The following is a 20,446-nucleotide window of genomic DNA, read 5'->3' on the forward strand; positions in this document are numbered from 1 at the left end:
ACAGGAGCAGAGCAGCCTGCGCTCGCGGGACAGCCAGGCGCTGGAGTGGAAGTCGAGCAGATGATGCTTGTCAGCCGGGTTCGCTGACCATTTTTAAATAAGAGCAACTGGAGCTCTTGGTCAACGTCCTTAAAAAAGCACTTTTGAATGATTTTACTTTTACGTGAACTTTTTGTGTAGACATGGCAATTAGGATAATTTCTTTAAATATTTGTGGCGCCCTCTGTGCAGTCTTCCTTCCGTGCTGGCCGTCTGCGTGAAGGTTTGCTTAGGGGGGTGTGTGCACATATTCTGACGACAGCTTTGTTGAGATGAGAAACTCTCCATAAGACTCACCTTTGTGTCTATTGGACTTGACATATTTCTGGTCTTGAATTTAAACTCAGAGTCGGGATTAATAAAGTCAAAATTCTTCGTGTAAGTTAGCAAAGGGTGTTTCTGGCTGTGGCAGGTGAGCTGGGCTGAGGTGCCCACTAAGGTACCTTCCGGCCCTGTGTCTGCTCCTGTGACTGGCTGGCAGGTGCCCTGAACCTATCCTGCATCCCCACCTGCCCATACCCACCTGTGAGGTCGGTGCTGGGACTGGGCCCACGGCAGAGACCTTCGCAGGCCCAGAGCCCCAGGGGCACCAAGCCGTTGCCCAGGGGTGCCATTTGACGTCCTCACGTGCGATGGTGCGTGGGCCCCTCTCACCTGGGGCCCCTGTGGTGCTGACACTGCTCTGGTCTCTGGCCACGGGGCTTCCAGGACCGCACAGCTGAGCTGGGCACCTGCTGGCCTCCCTGGCTTCCTCGGGCGTTAGTCTCCAGGCCCAGACCTCTGGGACCGCCCCTGTGGGCCAGGTGTGCCAAACAAGGCACAGGGTGACCTCTCAGGCCCCAGACGCATCCGGCACAAGGGCCTGACCACGTGCTTCTGAGAACACATCCCTGCAGCTTTCCTGGCTCCGGCGTCACCCCTTCCATGGAATGCTGTTGAGGGACGGCGGTGCTGTCTGTTGCAGCTAAATGCAAGTTGGAAATCGCGGGTTATTCCCTCCCCTCCCCGAGTTTTAATAAAGCTTCACTCCTCTGAGGAGCCCAGAGGAACGGGCAATGTGGCTGGGACGCAAGGCCGTGAGAGTCAGGTGGTGACGCCGAAGTCTGTGACCCTTGGGAGGCCCTGGAGGAGCTCCCGTGTCAGACCGAGGGGCTCAGCTGGACGTGGTGGTCGTCCAGCAGGCAGGCTCAGCTGCCCTGTCACTGCCTGGCCACAGACCAGACCTGGGGGGCCGGGGGAGGTTGTCTGTGGTCACTAGGCTGCGCCGGACCCAGGGACCATGTCAGGGTGGTAAGGGCCTCTGCAGGGAAGCTCGCAGGACTGGGAGCTCTGGAAGTGAGGCAGAAGGGCTTCAGGGGAGCCTGTGGCTCTGAACCTGTGGCTCTGGGTCCTGCCGGCATGTGCTCGGAGGAGGAAGGGACGAGAGCCACCTTCCAGTCCGTCCCGCGGTGGCCTCTGTCCTCCAAAGCCTGGTTTGTGGACAGTGGCTGGAAATGTGCTGCTTGGGCTGATGATGCTGTGTCCTGGCAGTGGCCTGGTCCTCAGCCATAACCGGGGTGAGCAGGCCGCTTGGCTCCTGTGCCTGCTCTGGGGCGGGGGAGGCTGCACTGGTCCTGAGAACAGTCTCTGGGACCGCGGCTCTCCAGAAGTTCTGCATTTCATTGCCTGGACCTTGGAGAACTCAATTTATGGGAACCCCCAAAACAAGCATGTGTGGGACCTGCTGGGGTCCTGTGGGCTGCTGGCATCTCACTCTGAAGCTTGTGACCCGCCGCATCACCTTTTGTCCTAACAGGCCTGGGTGCAGGGTCCATCGCTTCTCCTGGCCCGACATGGCCCGAGGCCATCCCCGTTCCTTCGGCCCGGCTTCTCTGAGGGCCGTCACGTCCAAGGCCAGCCTGACCTCCAGGCCCTCTCCCCCAGGTGTCCTTGGCCACTCAGACCTCAGGGTCAGCCCCCTCCCCCCGCTTCCAGGAGAAGGAAGCACCCCCCACCCCCAGTTCTGGGCCCCGGGATGCGCTGTCAACCTTCTCTGTCCCACGCTGCCCACCCCCTTCCTGCCAGCCCCAGAAGAGATCTTGCCTCTCGCCTTCATGTCTGCAGAAGTGGGAAACCATAAAATAAGCATTTGCTTATGAATTAATTTCTGGCACGCGTGGGGCGCCGCCAGCCTCGCAGCCCGCATATCCGTCCTTGGCGTCCCCGCCAGCGCCTGTGTTCCTTCCTCCTGAGCTGTTCCCACAGCCGGGGGAGGGGGGGCAGCGGGGTGGGGGGTTCCCGCGCCTCCTCTCCCGCAGGAAGGCAGGGCCAGCCTCACCTGGGAAGGCCCAGGGCTGGGGCCTGCAGCCGTGGTGCTGGGTTTGGGTAGACGCCTGTGCTGGGGGTGGAGGCCGCGGCCTGATCAAGGGCCCGGCACAGCGAGTCTCTGGACGCCGGCTGCAGGGCGCAGAAGCCAAGTGAATTGTGTGGATTGCAGAGCTGCCCACGCCGTCCCTCTGCCAAGTCTGGCCTGCAGACACGCCCAGAACGGGCTCTTTCCTGCACGTACGCAGCTCGGCTGGAAAATGTGAGAGGGCGCCGCCAGGAAGCGGCTGCACACTCAGTCGGGGGACCCCCGCGCCGCCCTTCCCCACGCCCCCTCCTCCAGGCGGGCCGAGAGCTGCGCCGCCCCCTCCCCGGACCCCGGGGGGCCGGGCCGGGCCCCTGACCCGGGCAGCGCTGGGGGCGGAAGGGCGGTGTGTGCCTTGCTGGCAGCGGAAGGCCGATGGGAGGAAGGCCGGCCGGGCTTGGCAGCGCCGGCACCCCGGGAGGAGGAAGAGAGTGGTGTGAGCGCGGTTACGTAAAAGGGTGTTGTTGTTGGCAGGGAAGGCGGGAGTGAGTCACTGGTGAGTGGTGTTTTCTGACCTCAGGCTCTGTCCGTGTGGGAAAGCAGCGCAGGCAGCAGCGACAAGGACCAGGCCCGGCTCCCCGGGGCCGCCGGCCAGTGGGCAGGCGGGGACCGTCCCTCGGCAGGGCCTGCGCCGCACCCACCACCTCGGGGGCCCAGGGCCGAGCCTTCCGGGGAGGCTGCCTGCTAGGGAAGCCCGTGGCACGGGGAGCTGGGCCCCCAGAGTGGACACGCCTGCCTTGCGCTCCCGGCTCTGCCCGGGGCAGGTGACCCCACTGTCAGGAGGCTCTGGCGGGGGCGGGAAAGGAGGCCCTTCCCCAGGGCGTGGCTGCGTGGCCTCCCGCCATGACCTGGGGGGGAGGGCAGGGCAGTGGGAGGGAGGTGACCTGCCACCAGCCAGCTCTGGGTCATCCTTCAGGACACGGCCTTCCCAAGAGGGTCTCCGTGTAGCTCCTGGTCAGAGGGCGCACTCCTGGGGACCCCGAGGAGCCCAAGGGCACATGTCCTGGCTCCTGCTGTGGCAGCACTGGGGACCCCGTGTCTCTGCTCCTGGGGTGGCTGTGCGGAGCTGCAGGCGGGTGGGTGTGGGGTCTTTGGAGCAGGACATCCGGCTCCTCCTTCCTCGGGCCGGCATGGTGCCTGAAGGGGGGAGCTCCGAGCCCTCTACTCGCTCTGAGGTTCTCCGCCTGCCCACTTTTCTCTAGGGCTGGTCCCACTCACCCCCAAAAGGCCTTCTCCCCCACGTCCCAGCCCTTCTGTCTTCCATGCTGCAGCTGAGGCCCCCCAAGCAGCACCTGCCCTCCTGTCCCCGGCCCAGCAGCCCTGCATGGAAGATGGACCCCATACCCCGAGACGTCCACTGCAGAGGCTCCTCCGGGGCTGGCACGCTGCCCGCCGCAGCCATGGTCCTCGGCCGCTCCTAGACCCATCCCTGTGTGCACCAGAGCCGCTGCTCCACGGCAGCCTGCCCGGCCCACTCCCCGGCCCCACGTGAAATGCCTTCTGCCCTGACCTGTCCCTCTGACCCCCGAGGCAGAGGGGGTGTGCCCACGTCTGGGTGTTCATCTCCCGAAGAATCTGGAGAAAGAGAACTCGCTCTGGGAGTCAGGGCGGGAGCCCCCGCCCGCGGTGGGGGCTGAAGGAAATGGCATGGGAAGCTGGGCCTGGCGTTTCCACGGAGTCCTTGACCCTGTGGCTACTTTGTGGTTCAAGGCCAGCTCCATCCAGGAGGGGGGACCGAGGTGGGCGCGGGAGAGATGGTCACTGAGGAACAGAATTCCGGCCCCAGTGGCCACCAGGCACTTCCCTGCTCACCCTTCCTGAGAGCCACCGTCGGGTGAGGCGGCGGGAGGTCAGTGCTGGGCGCACTTAGCGGGCTCCTCCCCTGCAGGTGGGGCCGCTCGCCGTGCCTGGGGCCTCGGGAAAGGCACGTGCATTTGGGTAACTGCTCTGTCTCCTTGGGGTGACTGTCCGGGGTGGTGATCCCTTGAGGCACGGCTGCTTTCTGCTCAGTGGGGAGTGGGTCAGGCCCTTGCTCGGGGTCCAGACCTCGCCAGCTGCTGTGTCTGGGGTTTACAGTCGGGCCTGGATCCTTGCAGGCCGAGCCCCCACCGTGGCCTACAGCCCTCCCGGGGGCCAGGGGAGCTCGCAGGGAGGGGGCTTTGCTCCCTGCTGTCCGTGGACCGCCTCTGCCTTCCCGAAGTGCCGGGAGCCGGCTCGGGTGGCCGTGGCCGGAGCCTCTGCTTTGTTTCTGATGTTGCCTGTGGGTGACGGGGAGGAAGCCGGGACCTGCTTTCCTCCGAGCTGGGCAGTGCGTTGCACGTTACAGGCTGGCTTCCGCCCTTCGCCTCTGGCCAGCCCCCGCGCCCAGTGTGTGGTAGTGACCAGGAAACACAGGCACGGCTTCCTGAGCGTGCAGCCGACCAGCCCGTGGTCCTGGCTGGCTGGCCTCCCTGCCGCGAAGGCAACGTGGGCTTGGCCTAAGGGGCACTCACGTCACGTCTCTGCTCTTGCCCGTTTTGCACGAAGCAGCTCAGGCGCTGGGCCCACTCCGTACTCAGGCCGACGGCTGGCTGAGACCCTCCTCTTGTGTGGAAGGGGCGGGAAGCGGCTTCGTGCGTCTCACAGTGCCCGTCCTGGCCTTTCGTCCAGGGGATGGGGAGGAGACGCTGCTTACAGAGAGGAGCCGGGGGTCTCAACAGAGCCCCAGCTAGCAGAGCGGAGCTTTGACCCCAAGTTGAGCTTTGTGCCCCTCAAGTTGATCTCAGCTCCTGCCAGGCTAGATTGCCCCGGTCGCCGGGCTCCCATGGGTGCTGGGCCGGGCTCCCTGCTCTGCTTCACACTCGAGAGCAGGGCCTCTTGTTTCAGGTGGGGCAGCCTCGTCCCCAGTGAGGTGGGCTGGGAAGGAAGACCCTGGGCTGTCTGATGAACCCCGAAGGTGGGCCTGGGGCCCACGGACAATGGAAGGCACAGTGCTATGATAAGGTGGGCGCTCCTCTCTGCCCCACGGGGGTCCTTTCTGTGAGGCGCCTTCTGTGGCCACAGGTGACCCTGCCCCTTACCTGTGATCCTTGGAGTCCGCTGGAACTCGCACGGGGGAGGGGGTCCTGCGGTGGCTGCGGGGAGCCCTCTACTATCCCCAATTAGTGGATGCGTGTGTGAGTTGTATGCCTGTCTTATATTTACAAGAGGAAGTATCCCGTTTAATTTTATTTTCACACCAAAAGCCCGAGTGTTAAGAGAACATGGTGTTTTAACACTCCCTCGGTTATCAGCTGCAGCGCGGAGGCTGTATATTGTCACATACAGTTTTCTGAGTATATTTCCACATTTGTTACCTGGCAACATCGCCGCGCCGGGACACGGGGCTGCCGGGTTCCTCCGACCGGCACCGTCCACCTGGAGAGCGCAGGAGTCCAGGAGTGACGGCTCCGTGCGGGGTGGGCCGAGGTGGGGCCGAGGCTGCCTGACACCAGGGCCTGTGGCTGCGTCCAGGCCTCTGTGCTCACCCGCCTGTTGTGTGGACTAGATGTCCCGCCCCATGGCTCGTCTCCTGGTCACCGCAGCGCTGCAGACGCGAGGCGACTGGGCGGGCGGAGGGCCCGGTGGCTGCCGCATGTCCTCAGGCTGCCTCAGCCCCGACCATGCTCCCGGAGGACCCTTGCACACAGTTGCCCTGGTCTCCCTGTTGAGGCCACACACTCCGAGACACAGGGACACTTCGGGAGACCCCGGCACTGAGCTCTCGTCTGAGGGTTTTCGAGGATACTGAAGGGTGCGTCCTAGGAGGTGCTTCTGAGGATCCTGTGGGCAGCCTGGACGCGCCGTTCAGCCCCACGGTGCAGCCTGTCTGTCCACAGACCCTGGACCCGTCCTCCTGCATTCCCCTGTGTAAGGAGGAGACTCCGGCCCCTGGACGCTGCCTGTCTGGCCCTTGTGCCGGGTCCATTCTGAAACCCACCAGTGCGTGTGTTGGGGCTGCACCCCCAGAAGCGCCCACATGGCAGGGTCTTGCTCTGGCGTCTTCAGGACGGCGCTGAGGGGCGGCCAGAGTCCTGACAGCGAGAGGTACTTGTCTCGAACCCCGGGGCTTCCCAGCATGGACGTGATCCTGCTGTGCAAACTTTCAGAAAACCCCTCTCTGGCCTGGGGAGCTTCAGCCAGCGCCCGGGAAATGCTGCACCAGAAAACAAGGTCACGCCGCATTTTTTTGGTGAGCACAGGAATCAGCAGCGATGTTACATAACTGCTATTTATAGCTCCTTGCTCACTGTCTGCAGGCAGACGGTGCCTGAGAAGGGCTTATAGAGCTCCTGGGTGCGCTCACCTTCCGGGCGGCAGGCGGGAGCCGCTTACTCTCCGTGCGTCAGCACAGGCTCCGCCGCGGGCGGTGGGCGGCGGGTAGGTGGACGCCCGTTGCCATGGCGTTCTGCTCCGTCTCTCGGCCTCGCACCCCTCCCGGCGCCTTCTTCCTCCCGCTTTCCTTTCTTTCTCTCTTTTTTCCAGCCTGTGAGCTTCGCTGTCTCTCACACCTGCTCAGGACCCCCGGGCTGTCTGCAGAAGCAGCCCCCCCTCCAGCCCTGGGGCAGCAGGGCTTGCCTGCAGGTGCCTTTGTCCACCCGCCCTCGGGCTTGTCCCGTTTTTCATTTCCAGCCCTCCCTCCCAGGCTGGGGCCTGGACGCCTGCCTTCTCCCGCACCGAAGCTCGCTCCTTGTGATGGGATTGTCCACTCTAACCACGAGGATCCTGTGGTCCTTGGGACAGACATCCCGGGAAAAGGGCTCTGCAAACCCACCATCCTGCGTGCTCCACCCCGGCCGGGTCTGCTCCCGGCGCCAGCACGTTATCGGTTGGAGCCAAGGAAACGAGAGACCCGTGTGCCTCGGCTGCTCCCAGGCTCAGGGGGTTCTGTTATCTGCAGGTTGAAGGTTGCTACAACTCAGCCCCCCAGCTCTCTGCAGGGGAGCAGAGCTGCTTTCCAGAAGCCCTGGTGGCATCGGGCGTGCCTGCCCGCCGGCCTGGCCATGCAGCCTCCTGAGGGCCGTCCTTGTCCTCCAGCCACGTTGCCACCAGAGCACAGGCAATTAAGGGTCTGCGTGGGGAGGTTGTAATGAAATGTTCTTAGAAAAGAATCAGTCATTCCCAGGAGCAGGCTTTGAGAGAGGAAAAAAAAACAAAACCCAAACCCACCCCTGCCGTGCCCGGGAGTTGTGCAATTCTCAACAGCAGCAGCCTGTTGGAGCAACCAGGGCGAGCTGACTTCCCCCTCATAACTCTTGCTAGACACATCTGCATAAAAGATCCCCAGATTCCACACCGAGAAGGTAATTTTTTTTCCCTCTGAGTAACCGGAGGGACTTTCCCCTTGGGCCCCGTCCAGCGGCCTGGCCTGCAGTTGAGAACGCTGTCTGGGGAGGAGCTGCCAGCGGCTGAGTCCAGGCTCCGGGCTCTGGCAGCTGCCGAGCCGCTGGCCACGACCCTCCTTCCCATGGGGAAATCGAGGCCGCGTTCTTCCCCAGGCTCCTGCCTTCCTCTCCTTTTTCTCTCCGCCTCCACTGCCTGGGTTTGGGCTTTTCCATCATGACGGCCCTGAGCCTGGGGTGGTGCAGCACCTGCTGTCCCCAGGGCACTCGCTGGGGCTCGGGACTCTGGGGTGCCCCTGCCTCCAGGGCAGGCGGCTGTGCCTTAAGGGGTGTGTTCTCCCAGGCGCCTCCCAGAAGCCCACTGAGCTGCTCTCGGCCGGGGGTGAGCCGGCCCCAGCCAGGGGCCCACGTGACCATCCGCCTGGCCCAAGTCAGTCACTGAGCGCCGGCGGCCCAGCGGTCAGCACTTCCCCGTGGGACTCGGCCCAGCAGCGAGCCTCAGGCAGTGTCACCGCTGCCCCAGCTGTTGGCACTTTGCTCCTCTCGCCCCTCAGGCCCACGTGCTGCCGGGCCCCCTCGTTTCAGGGTGGGAGTGCGGGCACCCCAGGTCTGGCCACTGCTGGCCCCAGCTGGGTGCACTCTGCATCTCTGTGACAGGCTCTGCAGAGCTGCTGCCGCACACGACCACTTTCTATATCTTGCAAGTTGGCGTGAGTCTTGCCTGGGCTACACCTGGGGGGCGGCAGGCTGCACCCCTCTGAGGCCCATCCAGCCACGGATCCGATGCGTGGGCTGGAGTCACCCCCGCACCGTCCACCCTCACCTGCCTGCTGGAAGGTGGGCTTATGCGCATCCAGAGCCATCTGTGCCCCTGAGGTAGCGTAGTCACGGTTCCAGGAGAGGAGTCTGTCCTCTCCGGGGTGAGGAGACCAGCGACACCACTATGGCGGCCTGTGTGGGCACCACCAGAGCACTCCAGAAGGTTCTTTTTGTCGCTGCTATGGACTGGCGGCTCTGAGGGTGTCCTCCAGCCTGCCAGGTTGGGGAGCGAGGGCTGGGGAGACCCGCGTCTCGGTGACTGGCTCTCCCATCTGCAGGAGAGAGGTGTGAGCACCTTGTGGGGGCCTGAGTCCTGCAGGCGGGGTGCCTGCTGTGGGGGCTGCTCAGAGCGTGCTCCCCCGTCCCCCTCTGACAGTCCAGGAGGAGGCTCAGCAGGCCTGTGGCTGTGCTGGCCCTGCCCTGGCTGCGTCCAGGTGAGCCCGACCTGGGGCCCACACACCTGTCAGGTGGCACGCAGGTGAGCACACAAGTTCCTTCAGGCCCTGCTGAGGAGCGGACACCATGCGCCGGCTGGGCTACGTCAGGATGGCCCCACCGCGTGGAGGGGGCCGTGGCCCATTGTCCACCTCACTGCTGCTCACAGCCGTTCCAGGCTGGGGCCTGTTCACAGGGACACGTGGTTACTGGCGACTGGTGGTAACTGAATTGTCTTTGCCTCGGCTGGCGGCTGTTTTTATGGAGGACAGGGTCCAACCTCTTCACTCCCTGTTGTACCACCTGGGGCTGGCGCGCATCCCGCGGATGTCAGGCGTACTGCAGATGGTGGCTGGACGGGTGGACAGAGGGTGGATCGCTGCGGGCGCTTGTGGCGGGGGATGGACGCATGGGTGTGTGACTGGCCGGTTGCATGGGTGGGTGTGTGGATGGAAGGAGTGATGGGTGAGTGGATGAAATATCAGGAACTGAAACAAAAGGAGGGGGCACCTGCGGACACTGCTGCTGGGCTTGTTATAGGACAGGGAGAGGCACCCCAGACCCCCACAAACCTGCCTATTCTAAATGGGTTCTGCCATCCGCCGCATCAACACAAAACATATGACGCTGCCCCTCTCCCTGTCCTATAACAGGCTCAGCCAGGGCATGGGCGTCTCGAGACCTCCAGGCGCAGCGAGGAGCTGAGCTTCCGTGGGGCAGCCACCTGTGTCCTGGCCTCTGGGGGCGGCTGACAGGGAGAGTCAGAGGCAGAGCGCGCATGGGAGGCGCCCTGTGCTGTCTGCTGGGAGCAGGCAGGGCTGGTAAAGCTCCCGAGGGAGGGGGAGGGCTCGGTGTCAACCCTCGGCCATGTGGCTGGAGGCCGGAGGAGGTTCAGCATGACCATGGCCTGTGGGCAGGTGAGGACGTGGGTCCCCAGGCTGCTGAGCTGGCTCTGGGCGAGAGGGAAGAATTGGGGCCCCAGGCAGCTGAGAGGCTGTGTCTGCTAGGCCAGGCCGCCTGCCCTCTGGGAGTGCTGTCTGCAGATCCGGCTGCAGGGTGATTTCCTGCTTGGGGCTTTGTTTTACCCCCCTGGAGATGACCGTGTTGTATTTTGATGTAAACAATTCACAGCAGGGAATTGTTGTGAAGAGGCAAAAAGCAGCATTCTTAGGGAAGAGGAGACACCAGACTGTGTTTTGTGTCAACACCAGCACCACTGCTCACAGCAGCCCCTGAGCCCACGTGCCTGTGCCGGCGGTGCACACCTAGGGCCCCCGCGCTCTGGCCACGCTCCCTGGCTGGTCCTTCTGACTGGAGAAGCACGTTTTCCACGCAGGTTGTGTCCCACCAAGGGCATCCTTGTTCTCTGCACTCGGACAGCTCTGGGGCCATTCACCTGTCAGCCTCGTGGCCCGCCCTCAGCCGGCATGCGCCCTGGGCCCCGGGGCTCTGGGGGTGACAGTGGCCACCGCAGGCCAGCCCAGGCCCAGGGCACTGCTCCAGCCAAGACGCCACACGTGTGGCCTCAAGCTCCCAGGAAGCTGAGCCACGGGGTCCGGGGGACGGCAGCGCCGGGCCCATGTGGAAAGGCGAGGCCCTGGGGCGGCCGGGGCCGGTCTAGTTCTCCTGGGGCCGTGGGCCACGCCGCCCCTCACTGGCCGTCTGGTCTCCCGGGCAGCATTCCTTCTTCTGCCGCTTGACAGAAGACAAGAAGTCGGAGAAGTTCTTCAAGGTCTTCTACGACCGGATGAAGGTGGCCCAGCAGGAAATCAAGGCGACGGTGACGGTGAACACCAGCGACCTGGGGAATAAAAAGAAAGATGACGAGGCGGACAGGGACGCCCCATCGCGGAAGAAAGGTGAGGCCCGAGATGCCCCGCCCCGCCGCCCCCAGTGGGAGGTTGTGGGGACCCGGGCCATCCCCGGCGGTGGCAGGGCTGATGCCGCCTTGTCTGCGCTCCAGCCAAGGAGCCCGCCACACAGATCACGGAGGAGGCTCGGGACCAGCTCCTGGAGGCCTCCGCTGCCACCCGCAAGGCCTTCGCCACCTTCCGGAGGGAGGCCGACCCAGATGACCACTACCAGGCCGCCGAGGGCGCCCAGGCCGCGGCCGACAAGCCCAAGGACGAGCTGGAGATGAGCGCGGTCATCACCATCATGCAGCCCATCCTGCGCTTCCTGCAGCTGCTCTGCGAGAACCACAACCGGGACCTGCAGGTGAGGCCGCGCCCACCCCCACAGTGGGGCCGAGAGGAGCGTGGGGGTGCTGCAGGGGGGGGGCGAGGTCGGAGCAGCCACACCGCAGGTGGGTCGGAGCCCATGGGCCAGGCCCTCTCCTGCCCCCGGCAAGAGGGACCCTTGGAAAAATGTACCCGTGTGAACCATCACCTGCTCCAGAGTCACCTGCCCCTCCCACCGCCACCAGACCTGGAAGGTTGAGACCCCTGAAGGCTGGAGGGCGAGGACCCTTGTTAGGGCCGAGCATCGCCTTGAACAGGCTGTTACCAGCTGTTGACACATGTGCTTAGCAAGGCTTCAGTTACACGAGGAACACACCAGTTTCTCTCTGTGGAGGCTCAGGTGAAAACCAGCCCTCAGAAGGCAGAGGGTCTCTGCTCTCGCCTGTGCCCACCGGGCCCTGCCTGGCCGTGCTATGCTCTGGCCCTCCCCGCGCCGCGCCTGCGCACTAAGCTGCGCTTTGCCTTTTTGTCCTTTTAAACGTAACAGCACGTCCTAGATGTCTGTCTGCGTCGCCACACACACTGGAGGTGGCGTTGGCACGCTGAGGATGATCTAGCTGCTGCCCAGCTGCTGGGCATGTCCGTGGCCCCCAGTCCCTTCTGTGCACGTCTTGTTGCCCGGGTTGGCGCGGGAGCAGCACGCCCTGGCAGCAGGGTCCGCGGCCACAGGGCCAGTGCTTTATCCTCCGTCCCTGCCTGCGCCACAACCTCTCCACAGCTGACGCGTGTCACTTACAACCGAACAAAAGAAACGTTGTAGTTAATTTCCCCTGATTTTAAGAAGAGACCATTGGAGTCTCTTGCTCTGCGTGTGAGGAGGGTCTTGCTGTGTCGGGTGGAGGTAGGGCCTGCTCCAGGTGTCCGGTTAGCCTCCGGCTGTGGGGGACACTCCCCGGGCCTTTGTGCTGCGCACTGGCCGCCCCCTCACCATGGAAACGGCCAGGCCCTGGCACCGTGCTTCAGCCAGCCCGTAACTGTCACCTTTCCAACATAAGTCCCGCCCCTGGGGGTGTCACCACCTCTGCACGTCACCCCTGAGGGGGGGAAGGGATAAGAAACGAACAGAGATGACTTGAGAAGGCTGCAGGTGTGTGAGCCGGCTGACAAAGGGGCGCCTCCCCCGCTGCTTCCTGGGGCCCACACCTGGGAGAGTGGCTGGAGGTGGAGATGGAGGTAGAGAAGCTGGAGATGCAGGTGGAGGAGGAGGAGCCGGTGGAGCAGGTAGCAGTGGGCCGTGATGGTGGCACTGGAGCTGGGGGTGGCCGTGGTGGCGTGGCTGCAGGCAGGTCCACGGCTGGCTCAGTGGGGCTCTGGGCCTCTGTGGGATGCTGAGCAGGGCAGGGACCCCCACTTGCTCGAGTAGCAGGACTGACGAGCTCTCCCTTCTGCGCCCCACCTGCGCCCACCCCGGCACGGCCCGTCACAGAACTTCCTGCGCTGCCAGAACAACAAGACCAACTATAACCTGGTGTGCGAGACGCTGCAGTTCCTGGACTGCATCTGCGGGAGCACCACGGGCGGCCTGGGGCTGCTGGGCCTGTACATCAATGAGAAAAACGTGGCGCTCATCAACCAGACGCTGGAGAGCCTGACCGAGTACTGCCAGGGGCCCTGCCACGAGAACCAGGTACTGGCGTGTGGGGTGGGGGTGGGGGTTGTTCTGGACATGCCGTTGGCAGGGACGCCCGGTCTCCGTGCTTGGCTGGCTTTGGTTGGTGTGAGTGTCCAGCTTTAACTTGACAGAGACGGCAGGCCCCGTCCACGCTGCCGCCTCTCCTGGCCACCAGCACGGGTGGGTGGTCCCACTACAGCAGAAAGGGATGGGAAACGAGGACGGTGGGGGAGGAGACAGACGGCATCAAGGTGAATTCCCTCCTAGCCCCGGGTGCTGCCTGCCCGAGAGGCTGGACTTGGGGCCGTGCCTTGGGCTCCTGCCTCATATGGATCAGACAGGGCACACGCCCTCCAGGCTGCAGCCTTGATCAGGAGTTGGCACTGAAGGCCGTGGGAGGTGGACAGGGGGACACACCTCTGGAGGGACAGGGTGGCCGCAGCCCAGCGTCGGCTCCGTGTCCTTGAGAGCAAAGCCTCCTGCCCGTGCGGTGGCCTGGGCATGGCCGACTGTCCAGCTGTGGGGCGTGGGGACTTCCTGCTGCCCACTGCTAATTCTGAAACTGGAGACCGTCCACTGTCTCATTTTACCACTTTCCACGGAAAACACGTGGCTCTTAGAGACACGGCGTGGGCGGCTGGCCGGCCAGCACCGCGTGTCTCAGGCCCGTATCCTAACGCGTGTGTCTGTGCCCAGAACTGCATCGCCACCCACGAGTCCAACGGCATCGACATCATCACGGCCCTGATCCTCAACGACATCAACCCCCTGGGGAAGAAGAGGATGGACCTTGTGCTGGAGCTGAAGGCAAGTGTCCTCAGGGCGTGGCCGGTGGGGAGGCTGGGCTCACCCGCGGGTCCCCGGCATGAGTTCTGGCTGAGACATGAACTCCCGTGCCCCCAAGTTTGGGGCTTAGGGGTGTGCCCCGAGGGCTCAGGCCCAGGGGCTGGCTGCAGCGGCCCTCCCTCTGAGGTCTCCGAGTCCCGCCATGAGCATGAGAGGTGGCTGAAGGTCAGTCCAACCACGCCTGTTCAGAACCCCCACTCCTGTCTCCCTTGTCGGGGAACCCTGTCATCCACCCTGTCGCTGCTCTAGCAGAAGGCGGCCTCACTGTGTTGGTCTAAAATACGGGGAGTTTGTGACCTCTGACGCCCCCTGTGGGTTGGGGCAGACCGCAGGGTGCAGAGGGCCCATCGGCCCCACCGGCGCCCCAGCCCCTCAGAACCAAATGTGTTTAGGGTGGACGTGGCACGGGACCTCGGGGGCTCGGGCTGCTGCCCACCCCTGGCTCTGGCTCCTCTCAGCCGAGCCCCCATGCATGCCCGTGGGCTGCGGCATCTCCCCAGGATTGAATCTGTCAACCCTCCTGGTCTCGCGTCTGTTTTGAGGCCCATGGCTTCTTGGGGCCCATTGCCTTTTAACTGGTCCTGCTGGGCGTGTTGGGGGTCTGTCCAGGGACCCCACCCGTCGAGCAGCCCGGCGGAGCCCAGGACCCCAGGGCCAGCGGCGTGTTTCGCAGGCGCGGCGGAGAGGGCCGGCCAGAAGCCCACAGCGTCCCTGGCGTTCGATTCTTCCCTCCGCGTTTACACGGACAGTCCAGAGTGATTGTCCTGGGTGAACGGGTTGGGTGGATTTTGTGGTTTTGTGGCTTTTCTTTCCTCCTGGGACGGACTTTGTGTAGAACTGACTCGCACACCCGGCCCTGCGCCCGGCCCGTTGACCGGCTTGTGGCACTTTTGGAAACGGGGAGGCCCAGGCGCTCCTCCCGCTCAGCAGCCCGTGGCCCCACCCAGCCCAGCCATCCGAGGACTAGTACCAGGGTGCCTGCCCCAGCTGGGCCCCCTGCCACACCGCCCCCCGGCACCCCGGCACCACAGATGGAGGGCAAAGTGGGGCAGGGCCCCGGGGTTACTGGTACCAGCGGGACCCCTGGCGTTGGGTGGAGGCGCTGACGGGGTGTGTTAGGCAGAGGGGTCAGCTCCAGCACCTGCTCCGTGCCTGGAGCCGGGTGACAGTGGGCCGTGGCCCCAGAGCCACCTCTGACCTCGCTCTCCTCGGGCACAGCCTTCCCGCCACCCAGGTGTGCTCTTGCTTCCACCCGGGCTCACACGGTCAGCAGGGGGCTAGGCTGACCGCCCCCCACCTCTGTGACGCAACAGGGCTGCCACTGTGTGGGGCAGGGCGCTGGGGAGTGTGACTGCGGCCTCGGTGTCCGCCCACGGGGGGCGCGTGCCCAGGCAGCCCCACAGCTCCTGTCCCCCCTCCCGCCCCACAGAACAACGCCTCCAAGCTGCTGCTGGCCATCATGGAGAGCCGGCACGACAGCGAGAACGCCGAGCGGATCCTGTACAACATGCGGCCCAAGGAGCTGGTGAGTCTGGCCGCTCCAGCCGTGCACCGTATGGGTCCCCGCAGACGTCTGGATCTGGTCAGGGGCACACTCACCCCCAGTCTGTGCAGGAGCGAGACTGGCACCCCGGGTGAGCCCCCCAGCCCTGCCTGCCCAGCCCCAGGGACTGTGCGGTGCTGGGCTCTGCCCTTCTCCTGGTCACCTCGGTGGCCGGCAGAGAGCCCGGCCACTGTCCTGCCCCCGTTGCCGGGAGGCAGCCGGTGCTGCTCCCGAGTCCGAGGGCTGTTGCTGTGGAGACCAGGCATGACGGTGAGCTCAGGCCTCCAGGAGCCTGGCCGCTGCCCCCACTCAGACACTCTTCCTGCCACTCTTCATCCAGAGCAGAGGACTCAGCAGCCCTGGTGCCAGCGTCCCGGACACTGAAGGGGCTTTTTTAGGTGCCCTTGTTTTGTTTTTCTCTCAAAACACACTATTTTGGGGTGACTTTCGCAGTCGCTAGGGGTGGTGCCGCACCCGTGAGACGCAGCGACAGTGAGGCTGAGATGGGGCACGTGGGCCTCTCCCTTGCAGGCACCGGGCCCCAGGGGCTCTGATATCCCTGGCACGTGTGCGTGCATGTGAGCGTGTGCAGGTGAGTGTGCATGTGTGTGCACAGGTGTGTGTGGGTTTGAGCACATACGGGCATGTGCATGCGTGTGGCCACCCCACCCCAGGCAGCCTGCTGCCTCTGCGTGGTCACAGCTGTTGCAGAGCGGCCCAGAGATGTAGCTGTCGTGCCCACGTTCCTCTCAGCCCAGTGAGTCGGTCCCGCAGCCCAAGGTCTCAGCCTGAGAAACCCCCCGCCGAGAGGCCCCGCGGGGTGCAGGAGGCCGAGAGGCTCAAAGAAATGGCTCCCTTGTCCTCTGACTCACGAGCTGAAGGCGTTTTGTCCCTATTCTCAGACTGACTTAACCTAAAATGCTGCGTGGATATGGGAAACATTGGCCAGATGACTGTCCTGGCCATTTCACTGGCCACCCTGCTCTGCCCCGCAGACGGGGGCTCCCTGCGAAGGGCCTTCTAGAGTCGGGTGGCCTCTCGGCTGCCAGGGGCTGTGCCTGGGAGCCTGCCCTGGATGTGAGGCAGGTGGGCAATGGGCGTGGCAGAGCTTGGGCAGGAAGAGCTGCAGCCGCGGGAGCGCCTCAAGCCTGCTCCCCGATGGCACCTCGTGCTGGGGCCCCTGCCCCCAAATAGTGGCCTCGGGGCTTTGGCAGGACAAGCACGTTACTGCTGCAGTGAGGGGCAGCAGCGACCGCAGAGGCGGAGCCGCCCATGGGTGGGCCGCGTGTGAGCGAGCCCTGCTGGAGCCCTGAGGCCGGCCCTGTGGCCTGTCCCTCTTGCAGGTGGAAGTGATCAAGAAGGCCTACCTGCAGGGGGAGGTGGAGTTCGAGGACGGTGAGAATGGAGAGGACGGCGCTGCCTCCCCCAGGAACGTGGGCCACAACATCTACATCCTGGCCCACCAGGTAGGCCCTGCGCCCGGCCCGCCACACGCCTTCCGCCCGCCTTTCCTGGAGGACCGGGCCCGGCTGTGTCGCCCTTGGCTGTGGCCGCAGGACTCTGGGAGGCCCAGCCCCATGTGGCGGGTGTATACTGGGTCCCAGGCCTTACACTGCCACCTCCCAGCAGCTGCCCGAGGTGTGGGCACTGTGCCGGGGCACCTGCCACCACAGGGAACACCTGGCCACTCGCTTGCCCAGCACTGAGCCCAGACACCTCCCGTCCGGGCACCCCTGTCAGTGTCCTGCCACTCCTGGGCAACGGGAGCTGCCGGCGGGGGCTGCCGGCGGGGCCGGCCTGCGGGTGCATCCCTGTGGCCTCTCTTGGGCACGGGAAGTAGCTCCGAGGCCAAATCAGGATGGCGGGAGGTTGGTGCACCCCGAGTGCCTGTGCCTGGTCCCCCCTCCTGTCCCGACCAGCATTTAACGTGAGGGGGTCTAGGGTCTTGCAAGTGACTGGCGGCTTGGACACCCAATGCTGTGTGATACATCCAGGACCCGGGGAGCCCTGGGCTGGCCGCTCTGTTCCTGAAGCAGCAGGGTGCAGCGCACGTGAGGGCCCATGACGTGGCGCACTGGCACCTAGAGCTGGGGTGCACGTGTGCCTGCGGCTCAGTGTGGGCCTGTGTGTTGTGTTCAGCTGGCGCGGCACAACAAGGAGCTACAGACCATGCTGAAGCCCGGGGGCCAGGTGGACGGCGACGAGGCCCTGGAGTTCTACGCCAAGCACACGGCCCAGATCGAGGTGCGGGGCTGGGGCTAGAGAGGGCGGCCGCAGCCTGTCAGGGTTCCTGCAGGCAGAGTGTTCAGGGCGCCGTGAGTCCCGAGGGCCGCTGCTGAGGCAGGCGCAGGGAGGCTGTCTGAGAAGTGGCGTCAAGTGCAGGATCTCCGGGAGCAGGAGTGAGGGCAGGAGCCTGCTGGGGGCAGCCCATGAGGGCCAGCGGGGGGCCAGGCCTTGCCGAGCAGGCGAGAGCATGGGGCCCAGGCTCTGCAGAGCGGTCTCGAGAGCTGTGCAGGCCCCTGGCGTCCTGCCCTGGGCAGGGCACCCCGATGCAGTTCCGAGGAGCCAGGTCCTTCACACGGTCATCAGGTCACCCAGGCGGGGCTTCCCTGGTGCAGACTTGGGGCCCCAGGGGCTGGCCGTGCAGTTCCACTGTCCATGAGGGACAGAGATTGTGCAGGACAGACAGACTCCTGTGAGCCACGTAAAACGTTGTGTGGCTGTTAAAATTATGGAGAACTAGTCGGTTCCGCAAGAACTGCTGCTCCCTGGCCATGGAGACCCTCCACCAGACAGACCCGGGCATCACCAAGTGCTCTCCCAGCCACCGCCTCCGGCAGCCTCCTGCCCCGGGCCAAGGTCATGTTAGAGTCTGGGCCCGCGGCCATGGCGCTTGCAGGCTCCGCCGGGGGTCTCAGCGAATCTGGGGACGCGGCCCGCCCGGGCTGTGAGGCGGAGGCAGATGGGCAGGCTGGTGGCAGTCTGGGAGGTAGCTGAGCCGGGGCTGTGTCCCCCAGATTGTCAGGCTGGACCGGACCATGGAGCAGATCGTCTTCCCTGTGCCCAGCATCTGCGAGTTCCTCACGCAGGAGTCCAAGCTGCGCGTCTACTACACAACAGAGCGGGACGAGCAGGGCAGCAAGATCAATGACTTCTTCCTGCGCTCCGAGGACCTCTTCAACGAGATGAACTGGCAGAAGAAGCTGCGGGGTAGGTGTGGCGCCGGCACCTGGAGCCCAGGGCAGGGCGGGGAGCACTAAGGATGGGGTGCCGGCTCTGGGAGGCCCCTGGAGAGGCGTCCCCCAGGGCAGCATTGAGGGGCTGGACTGGAGAGCTCTGGGGAAGCTTCCAAAAAGCTTGATTTTGGATTCTTGGTGTAGAAAACTGAGAGGCACAGGCCTGTGGCCTGGACTGTTCTTCCGGGGCCGCCCGCCCGTTTTCCTGTCCTGGCGGGCTCACCGGGGTGTGTTCTGCTCTTTCGGGGATGGGGCTGCAGGAGGGAGGTGGTCGGGTCTGTTTTCTGGGAGCCTTGCCCCCCCGCCCTGTGGGCTGAGCTGGAGCAGCTCTGTCCTGTCTGTGCTGCCCCTGCCTCACACGGCTGGCCACAGAGGCTGGGCCCGCCCCCAGCTCCCCTGGTCTGCGAGGGTGAAGGCAGGCAGCCTCCCCCAGGGCAACCTGTTTGTCCGCCTCTGAGCCTGCAGCTCCCAGCAGCCACACCCCTGGGGCAGTGAGGTACATGCCACCTGGAAGGAGACCACCCCAAGCCCACCCTGCCCCTCGGGGTGCAACTGAGAGAAGAGAGGCCTCCTGCTGGCATGCTTCCCCATGGCAGATCCACACACCCTTGGGCACAGTCCTCGGGCAGGGGAGGGGGCAGCCGGGGGCAGAGAGGCTGGGGTCACTCTCCCCAACCCCCGACCCCCCTCCCCACAGCCCAACCTGTGCTGTACTGGTGCGCCCGCAACATGTCCTTCTGGAGCAGCATCTCCTTCAACCTGGCCGTGCTGATGAACCTGCTCGTGGCTTTCTTCTACCCCTTCAAGGGCGTTCGAGGAGGTACCTGCCCCCACAGGCCCTTCTGGTGTGGAATGGAGGGTTGTTTGCACGCAAGGGCCAGTGGCCTACCATTGGGTCTAGCTGGGCAAGAGGTGAGCTCCTCGGGTGTCTGCTGGCGGGAAGAAAGGCCACGCTTCCGTCACCCCTGCAAGACATTGCTCCCGTCAGGCCCTGGCGTCCCGTGGGGGCTGTGTCTCGGGCCGCCGGCTGAGCCATGACATGGCTGCGAGGGGCTCAGCCCGCCAGGGTTCCCCACTCTCTGGCTGAGCACGGGCTGTGGCACCTTCCTGCTATGCATCCTGAGTGCCTGGGCTGTGGGTTTCCCCAGGGGGTGAGACCTGTGGGCCTGTCTTCCCGGGGGCTTGCCCAGCACACTCTTCAGCTGTGCCGTTGGGTGTGTTTTCATTTACGTTTCATGTCCCCATAAATATTTAAGGTCAGTTTTTATCTCACACCTTTCCCTGGTCACTTGGGGCAGTGTCGAGGCCGGTATCTAGGGACAGTTCCAGGGACAGTGAGTGGCAGCTCCCTTCCCTGTGGTGACACCTTCGTCCGTGGAGTGACTAGACAGGGTGCCCAGGCTCGGGTGGCCTTGCCGGGCCTCTGGCCCATGGACATGGAGCCGTGGCTGTGAAACTTCAGTGTGGGTTTGGAGTTTCAGGTGTGTGCAGGGAAGGGTCTCCCACCCACTCAGGAGCTCCAGCTCCTGGTACTTGCCTTTAGCGTAGAGACCCAGGGTGAGGTGGCCATCAGGGGCCCGCCATCTGCAGTGTGGTTCCTGGTGGGCAGTGTGGTTTCCAGCATGTGGGTGCTGCCCTGCAAACACAGGCAGGACCCTGGGACACCCTGCCCACTGCAGAGAAGCTAAGGAGCCTCAGATGCCCCTTTGGAGTCAGGGGTTTGGCCTTTTCTTCTGTCGGATGTACCCAGCCATCTTCTACGCTCACTGCTAACCATCTCTAAGAGGAGGCTTGTACCCCCATCTAGAAATAAGGTCTGATTGCTCACCTGAAAGCATTTCTTTGAGATCAGTGTTTGTTCCTGTTGAGCCCTAAAGGATTCCAAAAGTTCCCTCCCACCAGGCTGTGAGGACATGTGAGGTGTGGC

General features: G+C 64.4%; 1 protein-coding gene across 1 annotated transcript in view; it reads left to right on the forward strand.

The window, feature by feature from the left end:
* Window positions 1-20,446, forward strand: part of ITPR1 (inositol 1,4,5-trisphosphate receptor type 1) — a 181,156-nt gene that overhangs the window by 133,313 nt on the left and 27,397 nt on the right. Inside the window, exons 42-50 of the mRNA XM_054694812.1 lie at window positions 10,721-10,901; window positions 11,006-11,259; window positions 12,709-12,909; window positions 13,591-13,701; window positions 15,170-15,265; window positions 16,627-16,749; window positions 17,423-17,527; window positions 18,301-18,493; window positions 19,217-19,339. Of these exons, the coding sequence (XP_054550787.1) occupies window positions 10,721-10,901; window positions 11,006-11,259; window positions 12,709-12,909; window positions 13,591-13,701; window positions 15,170-15,265; window positions 16,627-16,749; window positions 17,423-17,527; window positions 18,301-18,493; window positions 19,217-19,339 (1,387 nt within the window). The remainder of the gene's footprint in view (window positions 1-10,720; window positions 10,902-11,005; window positions 11,260-12,708; window positions 12,910-13,590; window positions 13,702-15,169; window positions 15,266-16,626; window positions 16,750-17,422; window positions 17,528-18,300; window positions 18,494-19,216; window positions 19,340-20,446) is intronic.

This window comes from Talpa occidentalis, unplaced genomic scaffold (genome assembly GCF_014898055.3).
Source record: "Talpa occidentalis isolate TD23 unplaced genomic scaffold, MPIMG_talOcc4v2.1 talOcc4.10, whole genome shotgun sequence".
Taxonomy (NCBI): Eukaryota; Metazoa; Chordata; class Mammalia; order Eulipotyphla; family Talpidae; genus Talpa; species Talpa occidentalis.